Source organism: Microtus oregoni, unplaced genomic scaffold (genome assembly GCF_018167655.1).
Source record: "Microtus oregoni isolate MIOR12 unplaced genomic scaffold, Mior012 000019F_ref0000042, whole genome shotgun sequence".
Taxonomy (NCBI): Eukaryota; Metazoa; Chordata; class Mammalia; order Rodentia; family Cricetidae; genus Microtus; species Microtus oregoni.
In genome coordinates this window covers 36,086,182-36,113,904 of record NW_024543078.1, presented here as the reverse complement: position 1 = coordinate 36,113,904, position 27,723 = coordinate 36,086,182, and the positions used below count along the sequence as shown (strand labels likewise).

General features: G+C 38.8%; 2 protein-coding genes across 3 annotated transcripts in view; one reads left to right on the top strand and one right to left on the bottom strand.

Annotated features, from left to right (window-relative positions):
• The window catches only part of LOC121459290 (myotubularin-related protein 3), a 114,977-nt gene that overhangs the window by 50,028 nt on the left and 37,226 nt on the right, over positions 1 to 27,723 (bottom strand). For both annotated transcript variants that reach the window (XM_041668840.1, XM_041668842.1), the window contains exons 2-5: positions 17,137 to 17,189; positions 6,031 to 6,108; positions 1,464 to 1,553; positions 990 to 1,106 (exon numbers count right to left, since the gene is read on the bottom strand). In XM_041668840.1, the coding sequence (XP_041524774.1) occupies positions 990 to 1,106; positions 1,464 to 1,553; positions 6,031 to 6,033 (210 nt within the window). In that variant the 5' untranslated portion in view covers positions 6,034 to 6,108; positions 17,137 to 17,189. The remainder of the gene's footprint in view (positions 1 to 989; positions 1,107 to 1,463; positions 1,554 to 6,030; positions 6,109 to 17,136; positions 17,190 to 27,723) is intronic.
• Positions 14,352 to 15,110, top strand: LOC121459291 (glutathione S-transferase P). Its single transcript, XM_041668843.1, has one exon. It carries the CDS (start codon positions 14,415 to 14,417, stop codon positions 15,045 to 15,047), a length of 633 nt encoding a protein of 210 aa, XP_041524777.1. The 5' UTR covers positions 14,352 to 14,414; the 3' UTR covers positions 15,048 to 15,110.

The window sequence follows — 27,723 nt, the reverse complement described above, 5'->3', positions numbered from 1 at the left end:
GCTGTAAGGTGAAATAAACCTTTTCTTCCCCAAGTTGCCTTTGGTCATGGTGTGTATTACGGCAACAGAAAGCACCCTAGAACTCTGTGAACATAGTACATTTTCTTTTTCCTTGGTGACTCTGGTGTGCACTGTTAGCTAATGGACTGAATAGAGACATAACCCAATTATAGAAGGCAGGCAGAAGAATTCAGGTCAAAATGGCTCGAGAACGTGAATGAATGAACGAATGAATGAGTAAGTAAGTAAGTAAATAAATAAGTAAAATGTTAGCTCAAAAACGACAGCCACTGATCTTATAAATCACAGGCTGCAACTTGAATAGTTAGGTAATTTCTAGAAAGATGAATAAAATTAATGCAAGCAATAGATTTCAAAGAATCCTCCAAATCACATAATCTGAATGTAGACCTGAGCTCTTAAAGACATCACAACACACTTCTCTGCACTGGCACTCAAATGCAGAAAGCCACAACACCGGCAAGTAAAGGGGAAAAAAAATACTTCCACTGGTGGAAACTGGTGAAGTTGTGGGGCTTTCTGGGCTGGTTCACTGGAGACTACCAAGGACAGAAGTGCACTGGAAGAACCAGTTCTACTTAGTGGAACCTCATAACCAATAAAGAGCAAATGCACTCATAACAACTTCCAACTTCCTTTGCATTAGTAAGAGTTCATTATGCAAATAAACAACATACTAACATGGATCCTTACCAATGTAGGAGCCTGATATGTCAGTCTGTAATAAACTTTGTACCTTTATAAAGCTTAATAAAACAGCAGCATCTGGTACAAGTATTAACTAACAAGCAGACAAGATGAATTGTTTTAAATAAATCATAGGAGTACCTTACCAAACAGTCCTTGAGCATGAAATTAAATGAGAGAAATGCACAGTACAAAATGCTTTCAAATACCCAAGCCTGTACAATTCTTATTTCTTCCTTTTCTTATCTACCTTACAGGAAGGATGGTTGGTAATCACTTACATTAACAAGTGACTCCTTAAACTTGATGTGAAGTCTGTAATTAGAAAGGGCAATGATGGCATCCTCAGCACGGCCCACATACTCTGTGCTCTCTCCATGAAGTTCAAGGAAAGGAACCTGGAAAACAAAAGAAACCTTTCATAGTTCCAGAGCAGAAATGGTCCAGATTAAATGATCAGGTGAACAAAAGGACAATAAACCCTCTGCCATACAGGTTTAAATCAAGAATCTGAAAGACAGCTTACACTCACCTAATTTCAATATACTTACCAAAATTAGGAACTTTTATGATGATAAATAATCATACTAAACAATGACCTTTTAGGAAATAAATCTTTCAAAAAGGAACAATGTTTTCCAGATTGCACTTCTATATGTACAGTTTAGGAAATGCATCTATTATACATTATTTCAATCCACTAGTTTTGCTCCATCGTTATTATAATACACTGTCAAAAAATGGTCTGTAATTACCTGCAGATTCTCATCTTCTCGAATCAGCTGCTTCCTGGGAAATATCTGATTGGCTTGGATGCACTCCAGGCTATGCCGCATCTCTTCATCCTGGAAAACCCCAGTGTTTAATTTAAAAACTTCTACTTATCATCCATACTTGATTTTTCTGCCATGTTTACTTATGTAATCACAATAATAATCCAATGACCATTTTGAAACAAGCAGAAAAACTCAGGAAAACTATCCCCCAAAGTGCTTCATCTACTATCTTAGTTATTGCTATAGTTTGGATAAGGGTTCCTCAAAGGCCCACATGTTAAAGGCTTTGATGCTAACACACAGCACTGTTAGCAGGGAGCTGGAAATTCTGAGAGGCAATAAGAGGAAGATAGGCCAATGAAGGGAGCTAGCCCCTTCCCTGTTTCCTCCGCACCACAAAGTGAGTGGGCTTTCCATCCCATGTTCCCACTTTGATATAAACCAGGGCCAACTGACAAAGACAATCAGCCAAAATAAATCTTTTCTCTTTTTTAGTTTTTTAGTGGACTTCTCTCAGCATTTGTAATAAGAACAGAAGTCTGACTATTACAAGTATCCCTAATCTGAAACACACTGATGCAAAAATTATCAAGCATTACAGTCTCTGTGGGCACCAAGAGGCTGTGGTGCCTTTTGAAAGAAACCAATAAGCAGTAATTTTGCTCCTTATGTTATAATTTTACATCTTTATTTTTGAAAAATATATACTTACTTAAAAATAAAGAAATTATGTTTGAAACTCACTTCAACATAATTAAGGGGTATAATAAAGGAATGGGAGAAGAATAAATGAAACAGCTCTATGAATTGATAATTCATGAAACTATTAAGTGCTGAATGTTAGTTTGCTACACTGTATATCCTTTATGCAAAATCTGCATACAGAAAGCTTCAAAAAGGTGTGCTTTAGGGTTGGAAAGATGGCTCAGAGGTTAAGAGCATAGGCTGCTCTTCCAGAGGACTGAGTTCAATTCCCAGCAACTACACAGTGGCTCACAATCATTTATAATGAGATCTGATGCCCTCTTCTAGCATGCATGCATACATGCAGGCAGAACAATATACATAATAAATAAATAACTTTTTAAAGTGTTTTAATATAAAAGAAAACAAACAAAAAAACTAAACTAAAAACTAAATTTCCAAAATTTAAAGCAGTGTAAACCACTATCCCTGCTCATTCTGCCTTACACTACCAAGAGGTCTCTTCCAGTTAAGACAATTTCAAAGTAGGAAGTCAAGCACTCTCAAAAATAACTACTTTAGCCGGGCAGTGGTGGCGCACGCCTTTAATCCCAGCACTTGGGAGGCAGAAGCAGGTGGATCTCTGTGAGTTCGAGGCCAGCCTGGTCTACAAGAGCTAGTTCCAGGACAGGCTTCAAAACCACAGAGAAACCCTGTCTCGAAAAACCAAAAAAAAAAAAAAAAAAAAAAAAAAACTACTTTACACTCTGGCTGTTACAGTACAGGGAGGCCCAAAAGACATAAATAGTCCATGAGAGAGCCTGGCTCTAGATTATGATGAACTCTGCTCACATAGTCAGAACCCCCTCCATTTTCATTTTACTGGGGATCAAACTGGGGCCTCAAACATGTTAGACAAGCACTACACAGAAAATTTTTTTGGTTTTCTGCTTTCTATAGATGGGGTCTCACACTATATCTCAGGCTGGCCTAGAACTCAGTATATATGCCTGTGTGCACTTCTTTCTCCTTACATAGGCTGGAGAGTCCTACTGGGAACAAATAACAACCCTGAAAACATCTGCCAAAAGACACACTTTAAGTCTCATTTAAAATCCTTTGAAAAATAGAGGTATCTAGGAGAAGGAAATGATGCAGGTGGTGTTGGGGAGTAGGAGTGGAGTTGGATATCATTAAAACAATGTACATGCATGAAACTGCCAAAGAATAACTGGAAAAAAATCTTTAAGAAAACCAAAATTCAGTATTCTAGAATTTTCTGTAAAAACTAAGGCTCAAAAACAAAAATCCAAATGATAAAACAATACTATTTACACTAAAATAAATCAATGACTTAACAATTTCAAAGAATTACATAGCTAATAAAGTAATTATCAGGAATCCAATAGACAAATGAGAAAATGTTTAAATAATAGCAAAATTGAAGCTTGCATTATAAGACTTATGACTTAGACATATACTGATACGTACATGTGAGTGAGTAACATGGACCAATCAGAAAACAATACACACAACCATGAGTTCTCATAGCAAAATTCTAACTTTTTTTTTTTAATTTGATATAATGATCTTGGGGTAGTCTGAATGAGACTAACCCCCACTGGCTTACATATTTGAATGCTTGGTTCCCAGTTGGTGGAACTGTTTGGGAAAGACTAGGCTGTGTGGCCTTATTGAAGGAGATGTCTCACGGGGGATGGGCTTTGAGGTTGCAAAAGCTCTTGGCTACCATTTCAGCACCATGTCTGCCATTTGTTCTACCATACTCCCTACCATGATGGTCACGGACTAACCCTCTGGAACCATTAGTAAACCCCCAATTAAATACTTTCTTTTACAAGTTGCCATAGTCATAGTGACGGTTTAAAAGAAAATGGCTCCCGAAGGGAGTGGCACTATTAGGAGGTATAGCCTTGTAGGAGGAAGTGTATCACTGTGGGGACAGGCTTTGAGATCTCTTTTCTTCAAGCTTCATTATGACAGTCACTTGACTTCCTGCTGCCTGCAAGATGTAGCAGTCTCAGCTCCAACACCATGTATGCCTATATGCTACCATGCTCCCCATCATGATGAAAAAGGACTGAATCTCTGAAACTGTAAGCCAGCCACCCTCAATTCAATGTTTTCTTTATAAGAGTTGTGGTCATGGTGTCTCTGCATAGCAATTAAAACACTGACAGTCATGGTGTCTCTTTACAGCAACAGAACAGTAACTAAGACAGATCTTTTATGATGTGTGGTCACACTGCTCCATAACTATTGGGATCTCCAGAGGACTGTGCTAGGTACCACAGAGACCTCAACAGTACCAGGAAAAGGACTGTACGGCTGGCTATTTAGCACACGGTGAAGGGCAAGCAGTGCACAGCAGAGCTGCTTTGATGCCCAATTGCTGATCATTGGCACTGGCATGCACATCATGTTAATATTAAGCAAGCACACTTTTAGCTTTGAAAACTGAGGGAAAACAAAAACTGTATACTTTAAATTAAAAAAAAACAGTAAAATGTCATCATGCTTTGGGTACAAGATTAAATTGGAAAATTGTGATGCCCACTGGTCCACCTTTAAAAAGGGAGAAATTAACTTCCTCTCCCTTTTAGTACGACATTACCATACAACTAGCTGGGCAAGGATTGTTGCTATTTCACTTTTTTTTTTTAATTTTAAAAAGCATTTTCCACGCGTCCCTAATGAAGTTAGAAATTAACATGCTATTTTCAATTTCCTCTTTGTGCACCAGCATGAAACACTTAGGGTCTAGGAACTACCACATGGTTAACGACAAAAACAAACAAATAAATCAGACAATGCTATAGAGAGCAATTTCTCTAGTCCTCAAAGCTTTGCTTACACTTTCTTAGGACTGATGAGATGTAGCTGGCTGTGTTCCATTTTCTCTGCCTAAATGGCCCATAGGCCACCGAAATGCCCATTGTGTTCTTCAAGGAAAGGGAAAGGCTGGGTGTGCACAGCTGCCCATCTGTTATGGGTCAAAAGAATCTTTTTTTAAAAAAAAATATTTATTTATTTATGATGTATACAATATTCTGTCTGTGCATATGCCTGCAGGCCAGAAGGGGGCACTAGACCCCATTACAGATGGTCGTGAGCCACCATGTGGTTGCTGGGAATTGAACTCAGGACCTTTGGAAGAGCAGGCAATGCTCTTAACCTCTGAGCCATCTCTCCAGCCCGGGTCAAAAGAATCTTAAAGGAAAGGCAGGGAATTGCTGCCGTCCAGAAAACAAATTCATTTAAAATGTGTGCTATGGTGACAGTGTATGTTAATTAGCTCAGTTTGATCAGTCTATAATATATAATTGTTTTATAAAGCATTTTACAATATTTCACAATTCTGCAAATCAAATAAAAAAATTGTGAGTGGCCATCTCACAATCTCTACACTCACCAAACAAACACATAAAAATCATTTTTACATGTCTTGCTTCTTAGAATGTTTTTAGGGAAAGGGAAGAAGTGAGCCTGGGCCTCACATATGCAATAGCATGTGGTTTAGCCTGAGCTACACCTCCAAGCCAGCTTCCTATTAAAGGAAGATATGAAAATCCTGGAGCCCGAGAATGATATATTTCAATCTTGCCTCCATTTACTGACTGACTTAAGGTGTGCTACATATCTAGCTCTCAGGATTCGGCTACCGTAAAAGTAGCTCTTCTATTCATAGTGGACAGGTACTGAGGAGCTGGCAAAGGAGGTAGAGATAATTACGAAGTGGGCAAAACTGAAATTATTTCTTATAAAACATAAACAGATGTATTAGTGTTCACGTTTCATCAAGATAGGAGTCCAACTCTAATTTCTTTATTTCTGTACTTACCATGACCAGTCCAGGGCAGGAGAGACCCCGTCCTTCTCCAATCTCTAACAAGGCTCTTCTTTCTCTTCTCCTTGAGACCTTTTATTTTAGGAAGGAAAAAAAGGGGGAGGCAAAATTGGCAATAGTTTTTCCCCTAATTGGTCATACCCTAATTAAAGAGACTGCATACACAGACCTGAAATTCAACCAGAGTCATCCCTGAATAAGCTGAATATCAACCAGCCAAATCCTCACCATTAGTTCTAAACTGAATAACACCTTTGTGGAAGTATTCCTAACTTTAACTAGCTCTGTAAGGAAAGTGAAAACCATTGACATTCCTGTGTTGAGAGTAATTTTCAAATGTTATGAATCTTGAAGATTAAAAAAGCAATAATTAAAATCAATCTGCAAACACAATATTCTCCTAATGTTTCAGGATATTTGTGTGGCTTATTTTATGGAAAATGGATCACCCTGTCTATGGAAACAAATTGACTTAGCAGGTAAAATATGAATCAACTGCTCTATTATCCTGATATTCTGTACTTACCTGAAAATTCCTGAGCTACTATAATCCTCTCACCTGTGCTTCTAAAAACAAAAGAACGTCCAACTAGAAATGCAGAGGAGTGCTAGCACTCTCCCGAAGGGCTCCTTCCCTCAACAGATTACCATCATACAAACCTGGTGTTATGGCTTTGCTCAAGTTTAATTTAAAAAAAAAAAAAGGATGGTATTTTGGGGAGTTTGAACGTCAATACTCAGCATAAGAGCTGTAAAAGCAGCATTAAATAAGTGAAAGAGAACATCAAAGGAACAGCGGGGCCAAGGCTCTGTCTGTGCCTGTTCCTCTGCTGGGTTGTGAGAAAAGGATTATTTTAACAGAGTGCTATGAGGGACAATCACTGTTGGAGACAAGGGACAAAGAAAGATGCTGAGAGCCCTGGATGTGACAGTGCAATACCAGACTTACAAGGCAGCAGTGACACAGTAGTGCTACCAGATTCTTCATAGTCTCTGAAGCGATAGTTGTGTGTATGCATGCATGTGTGCACACACACACAAACGCACACAATGAGTTGATCCACTAAATGTGACAGAAAGGTATCTCAAACTTGCTGTCTCAGCAACTAGAAAAGGGACTAAGGACTTTCCTGGTGAAGGACACCCTTAAGAAAAGTGAATTCCTCAGCCCATAAGTGATAGGGAAAAAGAACACAGAGAAACCAAGTTTGTTTCAGATGCCTATTGCTTATCCAGCTGAAAGTGACAACATCATTCACATATTTAAACTACTGTACTATGTTTGTTGTTGTCTTATGTTGTTGTGAAATGAACCCAGGGCCTGGTCACGTGATAGGCAAGTCTTCCACCACTGGATTATTACTTACAACTCAAACTGCTCTATCTTAACACAGACATAAATTTGATACATGTTCTAATTATTAGTATTACATACTAAAAACTGGGCCCAGTGGCACACACTTGTAATCAAAGCACGGAAGAGGCATAAAGGAGGATCCTTGGGGCTCACTGACCTGCCAGTCTAGTAGCTGGTGAGCTTTAGGCTAATAAGAACCACAAGAGATTGCTTTTTCTTGTTTCTCTTGGTTTTCTTGCGTGTCTTTGAGCGATTTATTCATTTCCTCTACCTTTTTGTTTGTAATCTCTGCTTAAGGTGCTGGCTTGGTGGGAGCCTAGCCAGTTTGGATGTTCACCTTCCTAGATATGGACGGAGGTGGGAGGACCTAGGACTTACCACAGGGCAGAAAACCCTGACTGCTCTTTGGTCTGGAGAGGGAGGGGGAAAAGAGTGGGGGGAGGGAGAGAAGGCTGGGAGGAGGTGGAAACTTGTTTTTTTTTCTCCTTTTCTCAATAAAAAATAAAAATAAAAAAAATAAAAAATAAATAAATAAAATATAAATACAGAATATGGTGACAGATGCCGAAGGCAGCAAGTGGTTCACCAGTCACTTATTCTACAGTCTGACAATGGACCTTCTTTTTATGGATGTCCAAAGTAACCAAGTTGTGTCTTCCAAGGAAGGTCGAAGAAAGATTAGTATTAGAGAGATTTATAAATGTGATTTGCCACCTTGGATGCAAATCTCATGAGCCTCTTTAGATTGCTTTGTCTTAACTATTTTATTAACTTCCCAGCAATTGTGAGATGCTTGTTCATCATCTGAACTGAATGCCAGGCCATTTTCTCTGAACATCACTGCAGAGCTAAGCCAGCTAACCACACACCTGCAGAGCCTGGCTCTTCCTCATATTTCTGGAGTAAAATGAAACACTTTACTTCAGGACCTGGGCCGGTTGTGGTATCCTGAACTGTCATCAAAGGGACTAGATGATGAAGTTTGGATATATAGGATGGTTTTCCTCTGTGTACTAAATCTGTGTATATATGTGTATATGGATGTGTGCACACACATTAGTTGGTGTGAATTTGGGCATACCTGTGGCAGTCAAAGGAGAACATTGGATATCTGTCTTTACTGCTCAGATAGGGTCTCTCTGCTATTTTTCTACTTTGTATTTCAGGCTAACCAGCCTACCAGCTCCTGGACATTCTCCTCTCTCTCTCTCTGGTCTCCCATTAAACTACAAGAATTATTGATACTAAAAAAAAAAAAAAAAAAAAAGAACCACAAGAGAGCCGGGCGGTGGTAGCACATGCCTTTAATCCCAGCACTCGGGAGGCAGAGGCAAGCGGATCTCTGTGAGTTCGAGACCAGCCTGGTCTACAAGAGCTAGTTCCAGGACAGGCTCCAAAACCACAGAGAAACCCTGTCTCGAAAAACCAGGAAAAAAAAAAAAAAAGAACCACAAGAGACCCTATCTTAGAGCCAGGTGGATCTCTGAGTTTGAAGGCAGCCTGGACTACAGAGCAAGTTCCAGGACAGCTATGGTCACACAGAGAAACAGAGAAACCTGTCTTGAAAAACCAAAACCAAAAGGGGATGGGGGAGGGAGGATCAAGATCCTGCCTCTAAGGAAGCAGATGGCATTCTTGAAGATGCTATATAAGGTTTTCACACATGTACACCTGCACACATACATGTACAGGCACACATTTTAAAGTATATGCATATGTATAGAATGTAGGTGGAATATGAAGAATCTGAAATTCTCAGAAGTACATCTCTGTGAAAACAGTTCGACTGTTCCCAAAAGAGCTATGTAGTCATATTTCCCATCAGTTTTACTGCTGGGCACATACCTGAAAGGATGGAAGGATTTTCTTATACAAAACTTGTACACTAAGAAGCTGGGCTCGGTGCTGCATAATTGGAGTCCCAGATACTCAGGCAGCTGGAGTTATCACTTGAGCCCAACACAACAAGAACCCATCTCAAAAGCAAAAAGAAAAAAAAACATAAACAGAAATCGAAAGAAATTAAAAATTAAGCCAGGGCATGGTGGTGTATACCATGGTGGTGTATGCCAGCACTTGGGATGGAGAGGCAGGCAGATCTCTGTGAGTTAGAGGCCAGCCTGGTCTACAGAGTGAGTTCCAGGACAGCCAGGGGAAAGACCCTGTTCAGAAGGAAGAAAGGAGGGAGGGAAGAAGAGAAGGACTGATTTTAAGGCTCGTAAAACATTCATGCAACAATATTCATAATAGCCAAAGAATGGAAACAATTCAAATGTACAGCAAATAAAAAGATAAAGCAACATATATAGAATGGAATCTTATTTAACAATAACAAGAAAGGAAATACTGACCCATGACAGCATGGATAAAAAACATTATGCTAAGTGAAAAAAACCTGGAATGTAAAACGCTACAAATTCAATTAACTATCCAGAACAGGTATATCCAGAGGAACAGAGAGGAATATGGAGTGCTTTCTGTGGGCTCAAGGTTATATTCATGGGGGACAGAAATCTAGAATGAGACAATGAAAAGGTTTGTACATGATGAATATACTAAAATCCACTGAGCTGCATACCTTGGAAAGAGTGGTCTTTATGTGATATGAATTATACCTCAATTAAAAAGTGGGTAAAGGGGGATGAATACTCAAACTAAGTATAAATATTTTTACTCCAAAGAAAGTTACAGAATAAACTGAGCAGCAACAACCTTAATTTTAAACACACGGGCTATGGTCTCTAACGTGCGCACAAATACACAGAGGGTGTGGTTATGGATTTTTGCACCTGGTTTTAGCTTTTTTTTTCTCTTTAAGGAATTCATCTCTTAAATGTATCACTACAATACACATAGATGAAGTGATAAATGAAGGTACATTTGGAATGGAGAGTACCTGTGAAACAAGATGGACCATGAGCTGATAACTTTTCAAGATCAGTGAAATGGGTAAATAGAGATTAAGTTATTGTCTCTATTTTTAGACCCTCAAACAATGCAAGCTATCATTGAAAACCTTAAGTTTTCAAAGGAACTGAAAAGAGTATATTGAAGCTTTAGATGCATTTCTATGTTTATTTCATATCTAGTTGTGATATATAAGATATGGGATCAACTTAGATATCCATGAATGAACTAACTATACATGCAATAGAACACCAGTCAGCCATAAAAAGAAGAAAAGTCTGGCCAAAAAAAAAAAAAAAAAAGGAAGAGAAGAAGGAGGAGGAGGAGGAGGAGGAGGAAGAGGAGGAGGAGAAAGCCCAGCATGGCAGTTACACTCTGAGCACAAAATAAAGAAATTGAGTCATTGCAGTTAGTCTGGTAAGCACCTTAAACATCTTCATGTTTTTGTTGTAATAGTATTACATGCCCTTCAATGGAAGAATGGATGAAGAAAGTATGGAATATCTACACATTAGAGTACTACTCAGCGGTAAAAAAACAATGACTTCTCGAATTTTGCATGCAAATGGATGGAAATAGAAAACACTATCCTGAGTGAGGTATCCCAGACCCAAAAAGATGAACATGGGATGTACTCACTCATAATTGGTTTCTAGCCATAAATAAGGGTCACGGAGTCTACAATAGGTGAATCTAAAGAAGCTAAGTAAGAAGGGGAACCCAAGGAAAAACATATAGTTATCCTCTTGGCTAAGGGAAGTAGACAAAATTGCCGGGGAGAAAATTTGGATCTTGGGGTGGGGTGGGTTGGGGGTAAGGGGAGATGGGGAGAGAAAAGTTAGAAGGGAAGGAGGTCGGGCCTTGGGAAAGCAGGAGGATTGGGATAAAGGAAGGTTGGACAGGGGAGCACAGAACCACAATTCTTAGTTAAGGGAACCACTTTAGGGTTGCCAAGAGACCTGACCCTAGAGGGGCTCCCAGGTGCCCAAGCTGAGGTCCCCAGTTAGTTCCTTGGGCAGTTGAGAATAGGGAACCTGAAATGACCCTATCCTTGAGCAATACTGACGAATATCTTGCATATCATCATAGAACCTTCATCTGGTGATGGATGGAGATAGAGACAGAGACCCACACTGGAGCACTGGACTGAGCTCCCAAAGTCCCAATGAGGAGCAGAAGGAGGGAGAACATGAGCAAAGAAGTCGGGACCACGAGGGATGCACCCACCCACTGAGACAGTGGAGCTGATCTATTGAGAGCTCACCAAGACCAGCTGGACTGTGACTGAAAAAGCATGGGATAAAACTGGACTCTCTGAACATGGCGAACAATGAGGGCTGATGAGACGCAAAGGACAATGGCACGGGGGTTTGATCCTACGTAATGTGATGGCTTTGTGGGAGCCCAGCCAGTTTGGATGTTCACCTTCCTAGATATGGACGGAGGTGGGAGGTCCTAGGTCTTACCACAGGGCAGAAAACCCTGACTGCTCTTTGGACTGGAGAGGGAGGGGGAAAGGAATGGGGGGAGGGGGAGAAGGGGGGGAGGAGGGGGCATAGGGGGGAGGAGGGGGAGGGAAATGGGAGGCTGGGAGGAGGTGGAAACTTGTTTTTTTTTCTCCTTTTCTCAATAAAAAAAGAAAAAAAGAACTGTTAAAAACATATGTAAAGAGTAAACAATTAGTGTACAACAGTGCATTGTCTCTTTGAAAACTGGGAGGTTTGTGCTCAAATGATAAAACATAGTTATTATTATTGTGTGATCCTGCAAGCCCACTCCTATATATCTAACCAAGAAAACAAAACATACATTACATGAAATTTTCTATAAATGTGTTTACAGCAGTTATTCAAAATAGTCATAGGACCAGGCAGTGATGGCACACATCTTTAAACAAGCACTCAGAAGGCAGGAGCAGGCAAATCTCTGTGAGTTCAAGGCCAGCCTGATCTAGAGAGCAAGTTTCAGGACAGCCAAGGTGACACAAAGAAACCCCATCTCGAAAAACAAAAAACAAAATAGCCAGATCTAAATGACCACTACGGATGAATGAATGAACAGAATGCCTCACACTGAAACAGTGGGCTACACCATTATAGTTAAAGGAATGGATGAACCTTGAACACATTACACTAAGTGAATAAAGCCAGTCACAAAAGACATAAGATAGGGTTCCAGAACAGTGAAATCTGATAGACTGCTGACGGGATAGAAAACAGACTAGTGGTTGCTTAGTGCTGGTGGAGATAGAAGGTGAAGGGGATGACAGCTAAGGATAAAGACTGTCTCTCTGAGATGATGAGACACAAGTGACTAGGTAATATGTGAACTGCACCTTAGAAACTTACTTTAATAACTAAGTTGCCTCTGTGGCACTTCACCCACACCTAAGTACAGTCATTGTTAACTATTTTGTACTTTTGTTTCAAAAGCTTCTCTATACATATATAAAAATGCACATACTAGAACCCTAAAAGAGGAAGAGAAGTAAAGAGAATCACACTATATTTACTATTCTCCAATTTACTTTATTCTAATAGTAAATCAAATCCTTCTTACATCCGTGCGTATATTTGGATAGCAGTCCGGCATTTCATTATATCTCAATCTACTATAATCTAATCAGATTACCTGATCATACATTTATACCATTTCCATTTTTCCATTACCACAAAAAAAAGTTATTTAAAAACGACAATAACAACAAAACCTATCCGTAACTCTCTATACAAGTCACTATTTCTGTAGCACTGGGTCTTCAAACAGTCTACTGAATGAAAGAATATAAACTGTGTGGAGGGGCCATACAAGGGTTACTGCTAAAGTGTGCATACATGTATGCCTCAAAATCACCACAGTCATCAACTTGTAAGGTTACTTTTGTTGTTTGTTTACTTTAGTTTTGTCTTTCGATGCAGGATCAGAAACGCAGCCAAGACTGACCTCAAATTTATAATCCTCCTTCTTCTCCTGAATGCTGGGATTATGAGACCTCACCACTCCTGGCCTCAACTTGGTGAAAGTTCTAAGAGTTCTGTTATTTTAAAAATTAGATAAATTACACATAAGCAATATCTGTACCAACTATTAAGCACATTTTTATGTGCACAGAAGAATGGTACAGTAATGGTTAACAATGGCCACCCCTCTTTAGAAAAGGGTGGGATAAGGACTAGAGACCCAGGCCGGTCAGTAGTGCTAACCTAATACACACAAGAGCCTGAGGTTCGTCCCCCAGATCCCAAAAAAACTGGGTATAGTGACACACAGTTACAACCCAACACTTGGAAGGTCGGGAGGAAAGACTAGAAATTCAAGGTCACCATCAGCTACAGGGTAAGTCAAAACCAGCTGGGAAACATAAGACCCTATCTCAAAAAGGAAAAAGTAGGAAGAGACTTTCCATTCTCATACTTTTAGAACACTTACTTTATATTTCTATTAGATGGGTTTGTTTTTGGTTTGGTTTAGTCTGGTTGGTTCTAAGACACGCAGAGTCTTGCTGTGTTAGTTTCAGACTGGCCTTAAATTTGTGATCCTCAATTTCCTAAGTGATGAGATTATAGGTGTACATTACCACATCAAGCTAGGAAAATGTATTTTTCTATATAAATTTTTTTGTTGGCCTTTCTGGTTTTGTTCACCCCCTATACTATATACCCCAGGCTGGCCTAAACTCACAACTGTAACCCAGAACTGGCAGAGATCCTGTTGCCTCAATTTCCCAAGTGCTGGGATTACAGGAACAAACCACCATGTCAGCTACAAAGTTATTAAAAGGAAATTGAAAATAACTATTATAGAAAAGGTTTTCATTTGGGGCTGGAGAGATGGCTCAGAGGTTACAAGCACTGACTGCTCTTTCAGAGGTCCTGAGATCAATTCCCAGCAACTATATGGTGGCTCACAACCATCTACAATGAGATCTGGTGCCCTCTTCTGGCGTGCAGGCATACCCACAGGCAGAATGTTATATACGTAATAAATAAGTAAAAAAAAAAAAAAACAGATTTTCATTTAACTAGCCTAAAAAAAGTACAGATAGGGCGTCCACACCCAAGATCCGTTACCGTCTACGCAGCTCGGAATTCGTGCCTCCGTCTACGCAGCAGCCATGCCGCCGTACACCATTGTCTACTTCCCAGTTCGAGGGCGCTGTGAGGCCATGCGCATACTACTGGCTGACCAGGACCAGAGCTGGAAGGAGGAGGTGGTGTCCATAGATACTTGGATGAAAGGCTTGCTCAAGTCCACCTGTCTGTATGGGCAGCTCCCCAAGTTTCAGGATGGAGACCTTACCCTGTACCAATCTAATGCCATCTTGAGGCACCTGGGCCGATCCCTTGGGCTTTATGGAAAAGATCAGAAGGAGGCTGCCCTGGTGGATATGGTGAATGATGGGGTGGAAGACCTTCGCCTGAAATACATCACCCTCATCTACACCAAATATGAGGAAGGGAAGGATGACTATGTGAAGGCCCTGCCTGGACACCTGAAACCTTTCGAGACCCTGCTGTCCCAGAACCAAGGAGGCAAAGCCTTCATCGTGGGTGACCAGATCTCCTTCGCCGATTACAACTTGCTAGATCTGCTGCTGATCCACCAGGTCCTGGCCCCTGGCTGCCTGGACAACTTCCCCCTGCTCAGTGCCTATGTGGCACGCCTCAGTGCCCGGCCCAAGATCAAGGCCTTCCTGTCCTCCCCTGACCATTTGAACCGTCCCATCAATGGCAACGGCAAGCAGTAATGTAGGGAGAGACCGGAGCTGCCTGTCCTCCTTTCCCCAGCACTAATAAAGTTTGTAAGACTTTGGAAAAAAAAAAAAAGTACAGATAATGGCCTCAAAGAAAACTGATAAAAAGCAATGACTAAACACAAAGGAATTGTGCTCAGATTCTGCTCAAGTGCAGCATTCCTTATCAAAAAAAATGCACCACACCAGCGGGGTTCAGATTTCAGGGTTCTTTCAGACTTTGGAACACTTAAGATTGTGGATTTGGGGATTAGGAATGGCTATCCGATACTAAAGTTATGACCATAAGAGTAAATCATATTATTTATGTGAGCCTCGGATTCATGTGATATATTTAGTATTCTCAGCCGCATAATTAATTATCTTTTTATAGTTATTACTATTATGACTCAATCATATATTTGATAATGCATGATCCTACAGGGATAGATTGACTTTGGTAAGACAATGCCCAAAATAGTCTTTTTGTATATGCACACTTCAAGCTTTAAGACAAAGTGGAAACAAGAAGGGGTACAAACATCAGAATAAAGCAAAGGAACACACTGGAGTACATTTGAAAGCTAGGAAGAAGTTCAGGGTAGCTACACTGGTGCATAGGAAATAAGTGACTACATATAGACAATTTGTTGCATGCCACTCTAAGGAACTTGATCCTGGCATGGAAACTAGGTGAGGTCATTGCCTAACGGTAACTGAAGAGAGAACAGGTTAAAGAGCAGGCCAGTATTCTTCCAATTTTTATTTTCTCTGAGAGCTGAACATTATGTTAAGGGGTAGAGTCACCCAAAGCTAAGAGTATATATTAAAAATCCATAAGGAAACCTACTATTTTGTAAGTTAATAACAAAATAAAATGTAAGACAAAAAAGTTTCAACAGAGATTCCCTGCATGAGTAGATAAAGGTACTCTAAGAAGTCATCAGTTACTAAAATGAAAAGCCCCAGGACCAGGGTGAAGCCACTTCTCTATGAACCCCTGGGGCTCCCCAAACAATATTGTTACTACACTGGTTGCCCACTAGAATTACACAGTAAAACTCTACGACACTAAAAGCTTTGGTCACAGGATATAAGGAAATCAAGTTTTAGCTGAACTAGAAGCTTCCTCCCTTTCAGAGGGTGTTCCACATGCTGGAGCACTGTCATTAGCAGTCTTACTTAGCTGTGAACCCTGTGTGCTATACTACCAACTGGCCAGGCAAGACATGCCCAGCAGCACAATAATGGCACTACGTTAAAGGGGCAACAGCTTCCTGACTGGACTTATCACTCCACTGAAGCCAATGCCTGCCTGGTACTGTAAACCTACTGAAAATCCCTAGTTGAGGGGTCATATACTGTAGTAGCTAAGCTACTGCTGTCCTTAAAGTGAGCATAGCACACCTCTCAAATTACCTTCTAAATATTTTTATTTATCCCCACAGAACAGTGCTGCTATTGTCTGTGGTCAAAAGCTTATTTTTACAAGGGACAGAGGTTACTGAAGAAACTGGCCATCTAGTCTGAGTAACTGTTGAAAGTCGAGCCCTCATGCATGAGACACTGCACTCCTACTCTAAAACTCAGGAAATAATGCAAAAAGGGGAGGAAATTATGTATAAGCTGGAGGGAGGGATGGAGTGCTTAGAATACTTTATCTTGTTGTGTTTTCTTTTTTCTTTTCTCTTTTTTGGGGGGTGCCTGTGTGTTTGTGGTATTCAAGTATGTATGTATTCTCACCTCACATGTGTTGGTATATATGTGTGCATATATAGACATGAATATAGACACATGAATGTAGAGGCCAAAGGTTGGCACTGAGTATCTAAATCAATCACACTTTACTTACTAATGCAGGATCTGCTCTGAACTGAGAGTTTGCTGACAAAGAAGTTGACCCTATAACTCAAAATAACAACTACTCAACACATTTTCAGACATAAAGAACACTGCAATATGCCACAAATAGACACATAAAAGGTAACCTGGCATGGGTACTAATGAAAATGGACAGGGACAAACAGTGTCACAAATCTAATTTGTAAATATGTTTTCCCTGCTTCAAATCAGCAGAGTGATTACAGGAGGAAAACAAACTTACCAAATGAATACTGTCCTGAGAACTTTTTCTTCTATAAGGCTTCACAAGGAATTCTGCAAAACAAACAAATATCCTACCATCATGATTATGCCAATTGAAAGCCCAGCTTACCTCTCACACTAACATCTTTAATTGCTGTATGGACTGCTGGTAGATGTTCAGACTTTTTCCTCACATGATTCAGAAACCTAAGATGTTCCTTTCTGAGCTTCCCTCAGTGAACAAGTATTATCTCCCACAGCTGGTGAGGGAATCTCTGCTGCTTATCATACCTATTCTATCCTGTCTTGGACTTCTAGTTCAAGGTCTTTTGTGCATACAACTGACTTCTACCAAAGGATCTAACATTGTTTTGAGGACATAAAGTAATGGGTATATAACTACAAACAAAGAATTCCTGCCATTAGGCAATAATCTGATCTTTGTAGAAATAAGAGAACTATATACCCAATCTCTTTGGGGCAAATTCTCTGTAGTATTTATTTATAGACAGAATCTTTCAGCTTGTTTTGGAGCTTGGTTTTTCCATTTGTACTTGTTTGGGGCAGTGTTGTTTAGTTGGTTTTAGTTGTTTGTAACAAAGCCTTACTCTGTAGCCCAAGCTAGCCTGGTATTTACCATGTAGCCCAGATAGCCTACGATCTACCTGCCTCAGCCTCCTGAAATCTGGGATTACAGGTATGACATACCATATTGAGTACAGGATTATTATTTAAATTACATGAAGTAAAATAAATGAGTAAGACCAAATAGAGTACCAAAACTCTAAAGAATTAGAAATGAAGGGCAAAATTCAAGAAGCAAGACAATGATATGTTGGTGACTTCTCAAGTAGATTAGGTCCAGTGGTAACTAGGTGTGTAAAGAATAAAACTCAAGACACAGGTCAAATCTATGGAAAAAAACAAACTTATGAGCCAGGCAGTGACGTATACTGTAATTTTAGTATGTAAGAGACTGAGGCAGCAGGACTGCTGCAGGTTCATGAGTAACCTAGGCTATATACAAAGACTCTTTTTTTACAAAAAGTAAAAAGAATAACCAGCTTACAATGCCATATAAATCAGACAACACTCAACAAAAAAAAAAAAAAGACTGAAGTAGATTAGTTAGCTCTGTGTCAGCAACGACTCCTCAGCCTTAGTCAGGTAGTGTATCATCACTGTAACGATGCCAACCAATCCATTCCTCTAAGGACAATGTGCCAGATAAGGGCTATATAAAGTTGAGTCTGAAAAAGGCTCTCTGGTACCATAAGGTTATAAACACAGCAGAAAATAGAAGATTTATGTTCTCCTCTTCATTGAGATAGAATGTAATGTGGCTACGTTAAATCCAAACAATTAATAAAAGATCTAACTATAATGGAAGTTAAATACATGAGATACAAATTGAAGCAGAGGATAGGACAGGCATAGAAAAAACTTGAAGTTAATCCTTTAGGATTTACCCTAGATTCTATCACTAAGGAGTAGAGGAACAAAAAATTAAATCTTTCTGAACCTATCTCACTAAGGCACAAATTTCTATGTACATATATATATTATATGTGGTATGATATGTATATTATATATATCACACATATATAATGCCATGTGGATATAATGTATCATAGGAAATAGCCCGGGGCTAAGGTCAAAGTTCAGGACCTATATCTAGTTAGAGCCCCAACATCCATGTAAAATGACAGGCATGGTAGCATGTGCCTATAGTCCCAGCATTGAGAATGTGAAAACAAGAAAATACCTGGGACTTGCTGGCCTGCTAGCCTACCAAATCAGTGAGTTCCAGGTTTAGTGAGAGACCTTCTCAAAAAATAAAGTGGAAAATCAATCATGAAGACACCCAAACACAACCTCTGGCCCCCTTCATGCCCACTCACCTCCACCCACATCCAGGCATGGGAGAGTCCTAACAAGTGTAAAGTACAATATACCTGATTTTAAATACCATGATAGTGTATATTACTGTGCAGCTGCAATAGAAGTTAACAACTTAAGGGCCTGAAGGCTCTGAGACCATAAGGGAATACACACATTCAGTTCCTATACAAACTAGTTTGTGATTAGCTGCATGCAACCTGAAACACTGGCTTCTGCAAAGACAAAGTGACACCAGTTTATATATCATTTATACTGTTTAAAACTAAATATGAAAACAAATCAAGTTAAACCAAATTAGTAAGGAAAATCTAAAGAGAGGGTAGGCCCCCTGTAATATTTGGGGGTGGGGAATGTGTAAGTAGAACTTGTTGACTCTGGTATGTTTCAGGGGGAAAATAGAGTGCTTTTTAGGTGGTCCTCTCTCACTTTTCAAATGGAGGATAAGAGTTCAAAATTTTAAGAAGGCAATATTAAAAACTTATTTTTAAATAATCTATTTTCCACTGAAATGAAAACAAAAGGACTTTCCTGTCTATAAATAGTAATAAACAGATTCTGATATAATTGAGTACAGAGGCAACATTCAAACATTCAAGGCTGCAGATGTGGCTCAGTTGACAGAGTGCCTGTCTAGCATGAGAAAAGGCCCTGGAGGTCCTGGTTCAATAAGAATAACCATTTGGTGCATGTCTAAGTGCTAGCATTCAGAAGTGGAAGCAGAAGGATCACAAGTTCAAAGCTATCTTTGGCTATAAAAGGGTTCAAAGGAGTCATGAGCCACACGAGAGCCTGTCTAAAAAAATTTTTTTAAAAAAAGAAAGAAACATGAAAGAACAGACAAAACTCAGTGATGTTAAATTTTAAGAAGCATATCTTGGTGACTTTTCTCTGAATCTTAGTGCTTCCTTGCTATGGCTATTAAAGTTTCTAATATCTAAAACTAGACTTCTGTAGCACATTTGGTAGGATTATTCAATGGTGGGAAAATGATTTAATCATAAGAACTAACCCAAAGCCAAGTATTTAACAGCTGAATGAAATGAGTATAACAGAAACTTATTCCCTGAACCTAAAGTTTTCTTTGGAGTTTTTGCTGCTGAAATCAAGAATAAATGAAAACAGAAACAAGTATTCAGTCAAAAAAAAAACTGACTGCATTCATTCCCCGTGGTAAGTAATGAAGAGCCATTCATCTAACAGCACTTGTGGGTGGGAAGGGTGATGCAACAATGAATAGGGTTCCTACCCTTGTGCAGCTGCCATCTGGTCTGTGTGACTTTCCAGAATTATGACATTTTCTCATTTATGAGCATGCTTTGTAAAGACAAATGATGGTACATACAGAAGGGGTCAGTGCCTTGACGCAGTGAGACCACCAAGCAACATGCTTAAAATCAAAACCAGACACTGTGTTTCTTTTACACTTCTGAAACATTAAAGACTAAGAGCAGTCAGAGCCCTGAATGCAACTTCATGATTAGTTTACTGCATTTTCTCTGCCAGCTGTGAGACATAGATAAGCAGCTAAAATATCATCCCCTACACAAAAACAACCATCCTTCTCCAGAGGGAAAAAAATAGCAAGTTATCAGAAACAGCTAGACTCCATGTTATTACATTTCCGTATCAACAAACACACACTGGTAACAAGTTGCTTCAAACAGTAATAATCAAATACCACTGCTAAAAAGAAATATTTGGTTTCAAAAGGAAATAACCGAAGGACCAACCTGGTATAATTCTGGAATTAGACAAGTGATGCAGATTGTGTGACTCATTAGTTGTACACATTTCTTTTTAACATGGGAGAGATTCTGAACACAATCCTCAAAGGGAGCTCTGCTACAGAATTTCAGTTGGTGACAACACTAAAGGTCATTTGTCTTCGATGAGTAGCTGAATTACTGGCAGCTATTTTTCTAGCTGTGGACCTCAAATGTGACAAGTTTACACTAAAGTAACTGTGCTTTCCCATTTTTAGACACTAAGATTGATTACACCTCACAAATACCTTCCTACATTCCTGTCTCAAGGAACCAAGCACGAGGATGCCACATATTCACAGAAAAGATTAACTATATTCAAACCAACAGCAAATCTGACTGGTAACCTTCAAAATAACTTATTTTACAAAGATTTTTAATTTTAACCTTTTAAATGGCAAGAGAGAGAGAGCACCAGCTACATATGATGTCTATTATCATAAAAGATTAAAACCAAAGATCATATATTATTTATTTTTTAAAAGTTAACATTTAAAACTTCAAAAGTGGAGAGATATTAAGTTCTGACTTGCTCTTTATAATCACTTTGGTGCAGAATACATTCTTTTCATATTTGACTCAGATGTATTAAGCCATTAACAGAATTATAAGAAGTTCCACAAGTAATCTATAATGTTATTACCTGCCTAAGGCATCACTTTACTACCGAAATTAAGAATTAAAAATATAATTTTGGAGTAAGAAAAATAGTTCAATGGGTTAAGTAAAGAACTCAATTTGGATCCCCAGATCCCATATACAAGCCAACATGACAACACACACCTGTGCTGGGGAGGTAGCGACAAGGCCCAGGTTCAGTAACTGTGTAAAAATAGGGTGGAAATAAAACCACTTGATGTCAACCTTAGGCTTCCTAATGTGTGTGTACTAGCAAGTGTACACACCACACACACTATAAGGCAGTATATTTAGGTAGGTCTGCCATCTAAAATGAAGAAATGCTTCCTATTTCCTAAAAGGGAAGAGACATAATTTATTGAGAATAAAAATGCCTGGGACTTGAGAGAGCTCAGAAGTTAACAGTATTTGCTGCTCAATCACAAGGACCAACATACTCACGTACGGAAGTTAACAAATTCCAACTCCAAAGAACCCAAGCCCTCTTCTAGCCTCTGAAGGCAGTTACACATACATGTGTACATACACACACACACACACACACACACACACACACAAAGTAAATAAAGTCATTTTAATTTTTTTCACTTCAGTTTATGTGTGGGGATATTTTGCCTGTGGGTATGTCTGTGTAGCATGTGCATATAGGGTCCATGGAGGCCAGAAGAGGGCTTCAGTTCCTCTGAGAATGGAGGTACAGGAGGTTGTGAGCTGCCATAGGGTTGCTGGGAAATGAACTCAAGTCTTCTAGTAGAACAGAGAGTATTCTTCACCTGCTGACCCTAAAGTTATTTTTTAAGACTGCTCAAGTCTCATTATTAACAAAAGATGATAGGAACTCTAGCATGCAATCACTAGAAATTAATTTAATTAAAAGCCAAGTAGGATCAATGTGCCTAAGTGTCAGAGGTAGTTTATTATTTATAATTACTGTGGAAACATCAGAAAGACTATCTATAGCACCGGAAAAAAGTTTCCTGACTTTTGTTCCAAGGTGTGCCTCTGGAAGGGCAAATTTCCTACAAGCATGAGTTAAGGTCTTACACTTGTTCTCAGTTAACTTCAGGTAACAGAAGTAACTGGGGAAGTTGTCCACATTCTTTTCACCCTACCTTGCACTAAATCTGTCCTCAACGCACAGATCACACATTCTATTAAAACTGAATGACAATTCAAATTTCAGAAATTTAAATTCTCATAATCATAAGTTTACAATGACTTCCTCCTTAACATTTATTTAATATTAAACCCCAAAATCTATCCCTTCTGCTTCCTAAAAAACTTAGGTGGGTTTCTTAGATAAAAGACTTAAAATATCTGTCCCTATGGAGATGGATTAATTTTACAAACAGGTTCTCAAGCAAATTCTGTAGTAATGTTTAATTTAAGAACTCCTATTTTTTTCTCCTATTTCATTTTTTTAAGAATTTCATATATGAGTACTGTATTTACATCATAAAAACTCCTCTCTATTTTTTCTCCCAAGACAGGGTTTCTCTGTAAACCTCTGGCTGTCCTGGAACTCACTCAATAGACCAGGCAGGCCTCAAACTCATGGTGATCCACCAGCCTCTGCCTTCCAAGCACCGGGACTAAAGGCATGTGCCACCAACACCTGGCTAAGAACTTAGCAGAAAAAGAAAAGAAATCTGTAAGTTATGTAGCAAAACAAAAACAATTTTAAAAGCCACTAAAGCCCCAAACTGACATTGCTTATACCAGCACACTTTGCTCCTCAATCTTCCCACAAAGCAGAATCTCCAGACCCACTTGAACACTAAATCCTAAGCCTCTCAGTGAGCAGATCCATAACAGATTTTTTTTAAAAAAAATAAACAAACAAACAAAAAACCCCAGTCTAAGATAAAGGACAGCTTGCTAAAGGAACCCAAGAACTATCTATATCCATGTATAAACAAACAAGTATGTCTTATTTTCCTATCTTCTCTAGACACTTTGACATATTAAACATGAATTCTAGGAAAAGTATGAAAGTAAACCACACACCCCCCCCCAAAAGAGGTATCAGTAACCCAAACCAAGCTGATCTGTACACTGCTTATCATACATGAATACTTTATTAGGAATGATAAGGTTTTCTCCCATTCCGTGAATTGACTCGAGTTTTATGTACAATAACAGGCATTAAAATGGTCAAGAAGGGGATATAGCTCTGCTGATAAAAGTGTCTGCCTTGCAGGCATGAAGCCATGGGTTCTATCTGCATCAACCTTAGAAAGGTTAAGAACCAGAAAGCTGAATGAAAATGCATAACAATTCTTTCAGCATACAATATAACAATAAAAATTAAAAATTTAAACTTTTGAGCTGGTCAGTGGTAGCAAACACCTTTAATCCCAGCACTCAGGAGGCAGAGGCAAGTGGATCTTTGAGTTCAAGGTCAGCCTGGTCTACAAAGGACAGCTAAGGCTACACAAAGAAACCACGTCTCCAAAAGAAGTGAGTGAGGGAAGGAGGGAGGGAGGGAGGGGAGGGAGGGGAAGGAGGGAGAGAGAGAGAGAGAGAGAGAGAGAGAGAGAGAAATAAAAATAAACTTTGAACTGATAGCTTCACAATTAAAAACTTCTGTGCTCAACAGTTAAAAGCACTTCTTGCTTTTGCAGATGACCTGGATTCAACTGTCAGTCCCTATGTGGTAGCTCACAACCATCTGTAACTCCAGTTCCTGAGATCAGATGCTCCTTCTTCTAACCTCTTCCAACCTCCACAGGCACCAGGCATGCATATAGTGCACAGACAGAAAATGCATGCAAAGTAGCACAAACATAAAATAAAAATAAATAAATCTTAAAAAAGTCTTTCCAATCCTGCTCTACTTACGTAGCACATAGAAAGCAAACAACGAACTGTCTACCTCTCCAGCCTGTAAGTGCATTCAGTTAAGAGTACACTCAAAGAAATAGAACTCACAAGGTAAAGGCTGTGTGAAATAAAAAGAGCCTACTCTTCTACAGGCCTAGTTAAAATTTATATTCTGGCAATTAGGTAGGGGGCTACTCATATTTCTGAAAACAAGCCAATAAAAACTTAAATAACCTCCAATAACTACATACCACAATGAGGGCTCTGTTCATGTGGCAAACTCAAATAGCCTTTCTAAGCAGTCCTTAGAATATTTAAAGCCAAGAGACCACAAATCAGCATCTTCACCACATACTCAGGAGAAAATAAAACAAAACACCCTTTACACTGGCAATATTTATCTCATGTAAACAGAAGGTACATATTATGACTGACATCCCAAATATGTACAGGAGGAAAAATAGAACTTTTCAACTAATGCCAAAGGAGTTCATCACTATGTTTTACTGATGAAAAGAAAATCAAAAGTATCAAGTTAAATAAAAGTTAAGTAAAAGGAATTTTTCCTTGCACTTTTAAATAACTACATTTAAATCAGCAATTCAAAAAGTTTAAACAACCCTGAATTCACACAGAAGACAAAATTCAGAACCATGGCTTTAAAAACTTCTTCAGCTGTTATTCTTTTTTTTTTTTTTTTTTTTGTTCTTCGAGACAGGGTTTCTCTGTAGCTTTGGTGCCTGTCCTGGAACTAGCTCTTGTAGACCAGGCTGGCCTCGAACTCACAGAGATCCGCCTGCCTCTGCCTCCCGAGTGCTGGGATTAAAGGCGTGCGCCACCACGGCCAGGCCAGCTATTATTCTTAACTCAGTTGGAAAATCAAAGGCAGCTTTTTAAAAGATATGCCTCTATTCATACAAATATTGGCAAAACAGTCTCAAGATGGAAAGACAGCCAAACAGAAACTTATTCTACATACATTATAGAGTAATCCAAAGATACTGCTCATACATGAAAAACAGTGACAAGCCAGATGTGGTGGTGAGGCTAACACAGCAAGGCAACAGAGTAATACTTCCACCTCTAAGTAAATAACTACTACTATTCAATTCAGATGACAGAAAAAATATGTAACTAAATAAACAAATCATTCAATTAAGAAAAATAGTTCATACAGACAAGACCTGTCCAATGGACAAAGGGTGTATGAAGTAATTGTAGGTAGCAGTCCCCAAAACTTAGAAAGACTGACTGACACACAAACACACACACAGATGAATGCACATACAAGTGCAGACACACAGCACAATATGTGGTATACATGTCATTCACAAACAGTAAGGTTTTAAGCCTACCAAGCTGCTTTTTAAAAATATATTTTGAATATGTCACTCTCCCTGTTTAATACTCTCTACTATCACCAATGACAACTTCAATAATAAAGGTAGCAGCTAATATCATTAAGTCAATCCACTGGTCTTGTTTCTGTCCCTGCCTGTTCTTTTATCTGACAAACCAAGTAAAAATAAATACGACCCTCCAATCTGTCTTACATTATTTAGCAGTAAGCACATTAAAGTACCACCATGAATACTTCCTATCGTCCCTAAAGTTAAAAAATATATACATCCCTTGCCTTTTACCATTGCCATATTACAAAGCAAACTGCCCTTCAGAACTAAGTAGTCTATTTATCTTTAAAGTTTTAAAAGGTATCTAGATATCTTCCCTAGATATCTTTTTATTAAAATTTAATCAGAAGCCCTACACTGTGGTCTACACCCTTAATCCCTGCACTCAGAGGCAAAGGCTGGTAGACCTCTACCAGTTCCGAGTCAGCCTTGTCTACATAATGAGACCCATTTAAAAAAAAAAGAAAGAAAAATCAATCAGCCTATAACTGACACACGATGTACATTTAAAGTGTACTTTTCAGTGTTTTATTAAGAAAAAGTATGTATTTTATTAAGAAAAGTATGTATTTATAATTTTAAATACATATTTAAGTACACAGTTAATGGACATCCACAGTGCTGTATGATCAGTATCTAGAAAAATCACTATCCATATTTCAGAATCTTTTCATCCTACTAAACTGCACCTCTCCCCACGCTCTGTAATTCATTACTTCCTCCCCTCAGTCCCTGTATTCACTGTCACTTTGTTTTGATGGATTTGCCTACTCTAGCTTATATAAATGAACTCATCAAGTATTGATTTTATATCTGGCTTATTTTGGCTTATTTAGCACAGTATTTCTAGGTTTGTTCATGTGTAGTATATGAAGAATTATAAGTCTCTTTAACACTGGGTACCATTCTATTGTCTATATATTCTTTGTTGATAAATGTATCTGCTGACTATCCTACCTTTAAATACTATGAACAATGTTATGAACAATGGCACATAAAACTGTGAGTCAAGCATGGAAGCTCGCTCCTATAATTCCAGTACTTGGGAGGTTAAAGCAAAATGATGACAGATTCCAGGCCAGACTGGACTACACAGAGAGTTCCAAGCCAACCTGAAGTATACACTGATACACTGAAACTTTATTTAAAAAAAAAAAAAAAAAAAAAGGTCTGTCTGGGTCCTTCTATTTCTTTGTAGTGTATAGCGAGATGCATAACTGCTGAGTCAGTCATGCATTTTAATCTCTGAGGCCAATCTTCCAAGGTGCTTAAAACAAGGTAACAGCGCTCTAATTTATTTATGCCCCATCAACACTTTCATTTTTTAAAAATATTTATTTATTTAATGTTTTCGTGTACCACATGTATGGGGGCTTGAGGAGGTCAGAAAAGAGCACTGGATTCCCTAGAACTGAAGTTGCAAGTTGTGAGCCTTGATGTTGGTACCTTTATAATACTGAGCCATCTTTCCAACATTCTCAATTCACTTTTTGGCTAGTAGCCATAGTGAGTGTATTATATTATCTTCTTCCTTTGATTTGTATTTTCCTAATGGCTGGTGATGCCATAGAGCCTTTTTCATGTGTTTACTAGCCATATTAACGTTTTTGGAGAAACATCTATTCAAGTTGCCTTCAATGGATTTGCTATTTTTTGTTTTTCCCCTTTGCTGTTACTGAGCTGGTAGTCTAAATACCCAATCCCATGGGTTAATTTTTCAAATAGCCAAATTATTAGAATAGAAATATTTGATCCTACCTATTACTTATACAGAATTCTTAGCTACTTCTTTTGGCCCAGGCAATGCTATGGAAATAATTTAGAGAGAATTTGGAGGAAAAGTATATACCATGAAGACATGAGTCAAAAATCCTAAGAGAATTATCCCAATGCCCAGAGGTCTTTATAGAGTCACTTTACTCAAACTTCTAGTCCTCAAGATACCCAAGTTGCCTGCTAAGTTCTTCCTTCAATTATGCAAGATGTTTCAGTATTCTGCCAAAGACTCTGTATCTTCCTCATGTTTATTTGTTTAAGCTTTAAGTGAGTTTCGGTGTCACCAATAAC

What these genes read in the sequence shown, in the direction of transcription:
- LOC121459291 (XM_041668843.1), top strand. Translation starts at nt 14,415, where the DNA reads ATGCCGCCGTACACCATTGTCTACTTCCCAGTTCGAGGGCGCTGTGAG.